We start from the raw sequence: 6115 nt of genomic DNA, 5'->3' as shown, positions 1-6115 counted from the left end.
CCCTTTTCTCCACACCCTCTCCAGCATTTATTGCTTCTAGATTTTTTGATGATGCCCATTCTGACTGGTGTGAGATGATATTGTAGTTTTGATTTTCATTTCTCTAATGATGACTGATGTTGAGCATTCTTTCATGGGTTTGTTGGCAGTCTGTATATCTTCTTTGGAGAAATGTCTATTTAGGTCTTCTGCCCATTTTTGTATAAGTACCACACGCTAACCGATTCTGCCATTGGAGCTCCAAGGTCTTCTGCCCATTTTTGGATTGGGTTGTTTGTTTTTTTGTTATTGAGCTGCATGAGCTGCTTATAAATTTTGGAGATTAATCCTTTGTCAGTTGCTTCATTTGCAAATATTTTCTCCCATTCTGAGGGTTGTCTTTTGGTCTTGGTTATGGTTTCCTTTGCTGTGCAAAAGCTTTGAAGTTTCATTAGGTCCCATTTGTTTACTTTTGTTTTTATTTCCATTTCTCTAGGAGGTGGGTCAGAAAGGATCTTGCTGTGATTTATGTCATAGAGTGTTCTGCCTATGTTTTCCTCTAAGAGTTTGATAGTTTCTGGCCTTACATTTAGGTCTTTAATCCATTTTGAGCTTATTTTTGTGTATGGGGTTAGGGAGTGATCTAATCTCATACTTTTACACGTACCTGTCCAGTTTTCCCAGCACCACTTATTGAAGAGGCTGTCCTTTCTCCACTGTACATTCCTGCCTCCTTTATCAAAGATAAGGTGACGATATGCTGTAATGTATTTCTAATATAAAACCTATACGCTGAAAGAATTCAAATCTATGTTAAGTGTTATACTGAATATATGGAAAATAATACTTTTAACTCTTGCTTCTCACCAAAATAACTTGGTCACTGATAAGGACTCTATATAAATATTTTAAAATTTCTACCAGTTAACAAAACACCATAACATTAAAGATATTCTTATAATTTTTAATGCTGTTATTATTTATTTTCTTGAGTATGCCTGTGTTAGAGAAATCTGTATTTATGATCATTTCATTTTGTCATGTAGTACAAGAACTACTAAACAGGATAAAAAGAATGTTGACTTTTATGCATTTAACTAACTTTTAAACTTCATGATTACCCCTTTTAATTTGTGAATATATATAGTATAATATGGTTCATATTTCATGTATATCTGAGGAAAGTAAGGAAATAATAATTTGTAATTAAAGCCTTTTTCAGGAATGGGCTTCCTTGGAAAACCATTTGGCCACTGATAGATAATAAAATCACCCCAATCAGTCCTTTGTTGGTTTATAATCTATGTAGATATTATAGAAGGTAATACGGTATGATTTGAATCCCAGTTCTGCCATGTACTAGCCTCTAACTTCCTTTTCCCTGTCTATAAATAGAGATAATGATCCCTCACATACAAAGTTGTTAAAAATGGTTGAGATTATATTTGTAAAGTATCTAGTATAGTAAGTCATATTATCCATGTCATTGTTCCATTTATTTAATTGGAAAATTCACATTTTGGAAGGGTGATATGGAAATTCTCTTCTGATTCTGAGCATGTTTATGTTAACATATTTTTATCTGATATGGAAACAGATCCTTACTATAATTTATTAAATGCATTAAAGTGAAATGGTGCCATGTGACAATGAATAAAAAGTGATATCTCCATGAAATAAGACAGTCACAAAAAGACAAATGCTGTATGATTCCACCTATATGAGGTACTTAGAGTACTCAAAATCATAGACAGAAAGTGTAATGCTGGTTGCCAGGGGGAGGGGAAAATGGGGAATTATTGTTTAATAGGTATAGAGTGTCAGTTTTTTAAGATAAAGTTATGGGGATGGATGGTGATGATCGTTGTGTAACGAGATTGAATGTATTTAATACCACTGAACTGTATACCTAAAAATTGGGTAAGATGGTAAATTTTATGTTACATGTTTATTAGCACAATAAAAAAAGTGATGTCTCTGTGATTGTTTGTTTCTTAAGTGGTTTTGTGCTGGTGAACCAAGGCTCACTGGAATACTTTTTTCTTTTTCAGCTATGACGCTTAAAACACTAGATAAACACTGTGACAAAGCTGTCACTCGGCTTGGCTCCATGCTTTTTACCAGACAGGTTTCTGGAGCCAGGTAAGTATGTTTAAAAGAGGATTGGATTTATTTCACTTTTCAAAATTAACTCTAATAAAGCACCTTTCTTTAACAATAAGTCCCCCAAGTATGTGCTGAACTGCACCTGAGAATTCATCGTGGAGGAAAAGAATGATGAGGTAGAGAATCTGCAAGGCTGTCACACAGTCACTCACCTGTGGAACGTGAAATAGTCACAGGAAAGATACGAATCTTGTTTGCTTTAATAGACATATAAAAACAAAGTTCATTACCCCTCTGTACAAATTTTTGTCTTTATTTTCCTTTGTTAGATTATCTTCAGTGGTGTCACATTATGGTGTTAGAAATAAGTTGTCTTCATTGCCAAGTTTAAGTGAAAATGTTTTTAAGGACAAGTCCATTTCCCAAACTGAAAACGCTATGCAATTCTTGTCTAAGTACTGCCTTTGAAAAATCTACTTTTTGCTTTTATATGTACACAGCTTAAGATGAATTTCATTTTTCATTTTATGTTTGATGAGGTCAGAGAAAAATGACTTGAAAAGTACCTTGCTCTAAGTACTCTTCCTTACGTGCTTCTGCTAAAGAATTTCTCTCTGACTACCAGAGGTTAGAGATTTCACATCAAAGAACAACTTTTTAAAAGGAAAAACATCTTAGATTAATTCACCTTTTACCTTGATGAGCTATATCTATATGCAGCATAGTTTTGACACTTCTAAAATGGTTTTCTTGGCCTTGCTTTTTAGTGTTGCCACTATTTGTCTTTATGTTTAGGTTGATCTTAATTGAGTTCTTAAAAAAAAAAGGGTACTGTTAGAAATCTGCTTATATCAAGTATGACAGTGAAACCAGGCTTTAAAAATGCATGTACCATTGCTGAATTTAATGATTGCTGACCATCAACCCACTGTAAGCAATTATGTAATTTCTGCTGGATCCTGGCTTTAAAACCCTCCATTGCATAATGTGATCAGGTAGATGTAACTCTAGTCTATTGATTACTTGAGGTGATACACGGCAGTTAATCAAAGTGGTTTGATTTACAAACTTAAATATTCCATTAAAGTGTGTATATGTGAAATCAGATTCTGGTATTTGATACAAAAACAGAAATAACTTTCTTTTTGCCTTTTTGAAGATGTAAAGGTGTTTTTGATTCCCAGAGCTTGTAGCTCTTTAATAGAGGATAAGTAAATGATAAGCAGCATCAGGTAGTACTTCCCTAGGTGAAGTGCACTGTATAATTTTATTTTAAGGCTGCAGTCTGTTTGCATAGGCTACGATTTATGGCTGCTATTAAACTTCTTACTGAGTAGGTGTAAGGCTTAGTAACACAGCTTTCTTTTGTTTATGGGTGATACTCTGTTAACATCACCAGACATACTAAATTGGTAAATCTTTTCCCTTTCAGGGTTGTGCCTCTTGGGTCTGTGCAGACTGTGAGTGACTACACTTTCAGAGGCTTTATGTCACATACAAATAATTACCCTTGTGCTTACCTCAATGCCGCATCAGCCATCGGTATGAAGACACAGGATGTGGACTTGTTCATAAATAGACTTGACAAGTGTTTAAAGACAGTAAGAAAAGAACAAAATAAAGAGAGTGATGTATCTGGAGTTGACAATTATGATAAAACTGAAGATGCGGTTATATAAGAAATGGCTTTAAAACCAGATAATGTACTTCTTGGCACATGGCAGGATTCTTCCTGATGACATGTGAAGGGTTTCTTTGTGATAATTTTTAAAAAGTGATGAGGCTACAGTATAAGCTAGCAGTTTAAAGACAAGACTTGAGATTTTTGAATTGAGAATTTCATGGAGAATATTTGGTCAAGGAATAGAACATGGTCTGAGCGAGCCATTGACGACTGTTACATTTGTTGTTCTTAGACTGCCTCAATCACTATCCTTAACAGGTTATAATGTACAATTAGCGTTTTTCTAATTGTTAAATATTTGCCAAATAAACATTATGATTGAGATAATTCTTACTAATATAATGATAGTAAAATTACACATTACTCTAATTCTCTTTGAAATGTGTAGACTGCTTTCTTCTGACTATTCTCTATCATTCACAAATTACTTATGTTTCTGACCACACAGAATTTAGAAAGATCGCTAATGCTACTAATTAGTAAGTAGATGCTTGTTGATATGTGTAAGTCACAGAATGCCTGTAAAATGGACATTTCCCAGGAAAGCAGAGTCACGGTCAAGGTGTAAGCTTTAATTTTTGCTCAACAGAAATGGATCTCAACTGGGGATGATTGGCTTCTTTTATCTAAGTAACATCTGGAGATATTTTGGGGGTTTTTTTGTTTGGTTTTTTTTTTTGGCCACGCCACACGGCTTGTGGGATCTTAGTTCCTTGACCAGGGATGGAACCTTCGCCCTCAGCAGTGAAAGCGTGGAGTCCTAACCATTGGACCACCAGGGTCCTGCATCGGCCGTGTCCCCTGCATCGGCAGGTGGACTCTCAACCACTGCGCCACCAGGGAAGCCCCTGGGGATCTTTTTTGATTGTCAAACCTAGTAGGATGCTATTGACATCTAGTGAGGGGAGGCCAGGGGTGCTGTTCAACATCCTACAATGGACAAGACAACTTCTCAAAACAAAGATTTATCCAGCCCAAAATGTCAGTAGTGCTGAGGTTGTTAAAAACTTCTCTAAAGTAAAAGAACTCAGTAAAGAGAAGTTTTCCATAGCAACTTGAATTATTCAGTAGTACTTCAAAGAAGGTAGCTCTATAAATGTTACCAACTAAACAGCATATAGATTTTTTTTTTGTTAACATCTTTATTGGAGTATAATTGCTTTACAGTGTTGTGTTAGTTTCTGCTGTATCACAAAGTGAATCAGCTATACATATACATATACCCCCATATCCCCTCCCTCTTGTGTCTCCCTCCCACCCTCCCTACCCCACCCCTCTAGGTGGTCACAAAGCACCGAGCTGATCTCCCTGTGCTATGTAGCTGCTTCCCACTAGCTATTTTACATTTGGTAGTATATATATGTCAGTGCTACTCTCTCACTTCGTCCCAGCTTACCCTTCCCCCTCCGCATGTCCTCAAGTCCATTCTCTACATCTGCGTCTTTATTCCTATCCTGACCCTAGGTTCTTCAGAACCTTTTTTTTTTTTTTAGATTCCATATATATGTGTTAGCATACAGTATTTGTTTTTCTCTTTTGGACTTACTTCACTCTGTATGACAGACTCTGTGTCCATCCACCTCACGACAGATAGTTCAATTTCGTTTCTTTTTATGGCTGAGTAATATTCCATTGTATATATGTGCCACATCTTTATCCATTCATCTGTCAGTGGACACTTAGGTTGCTTCCACAGCATATAGATTCTTAAGTGAAAACCGAGGTTACCATTTCTAAATATGTAATTACAAATTGTTAATATGGAATGTGTGCATTTTTCCATTTAGGAAAGTGAAAACTTTATTCCATTGTTTTGCTTCAAGGAGTCTGTATATTTGGTTGGTTTGTTCAGGTGTTTTGCACAGCTGTCATTAAGAGTGGTTAACATGGGGATTCTGAACATATTTTTGCTGGAGAGGTGAAAATGATGGAGTATGAAGAACAGGTGTATTCCCTTTTCATTGCCCATATGCTTACTTTCTGAGTCTGAAATTCCAGATGTACTGGCTATAACTATTACGTTTGTTGTTAATTTTAAGAAATAGACTGATGTCTCATAGCCTAAGGAGTTAGTGAAGCCTCTGAATGCACCAAAATGTCAAAGCTGTATTTCTCAAGACTTGCCCTGTGGAGCATTTATTCCTAAGAGATACTCATGGGTATAAAAGGTTCCACGGACAAATAAGTTGGGGACTTTGCAAACCTGCCTATTGGCATGTTAAAGTTTCTAAGAATTCCTTCTATTCCAGCTTGAATGTATCCTTATCTAAAGATGGAACCCTTTTTTTAATTAAATACTTACTGACATCCCATTGAACGAACTTTTGAAAACACTACAGTAGAGAA

General features: G+C 35.7%; 1 protein-coding gene across 1 annotated transcript in view; it reads left to right on the top strand.

Annotated features, from left to right (window-relative positions):
• SEPSECS (Sep (O-phosphoserine) tRNA:Sec (selenocysteine) tRNA synthase) overlaps positions 1–3892 on the top strand; it is a 34782-nt gene extending 30890 nt beyond the window's left edge. Inside the window, exons 10-11 of the mRNA XM_024745546.1 lie at positions 2031–2121; positions 3518–3892. Coding sequence (XP_024601314.1) covers positions 2031–2121; positions 3518–3764 — 338 coding nt within the window. The 3' untranslated portion in view covers positions 3765–3892. The remainder of the gene's footprint in view (positions 1–2030; positions 2122–3517) is intronic.
• The last annotated feature ends 2223 nt before the right edge of the window (positions 3893–6115 follow it).

This window comes from Neophocaena asiaeorientalis, unplaced genomic scaffold (assembly GCF_003031525.2).
Source record: "Neophocaena asiaeorientalis asiaeorientalis breed wild unplaced genomic scaffold, Neophocaena_asiaeorientalis_V1.1 scaffold397, whole genome shotgun sequence".
Lineage (NCBI taxonomy): Eukaryota > Metazoa > Chordata > Mammalia > Artiodactyla > Phocoenidae > Neophocaena > Neophocaena asiaeorientalis.
This window is presented reverse-complemented; position numbering and strand designations above follow the sequence as displayed.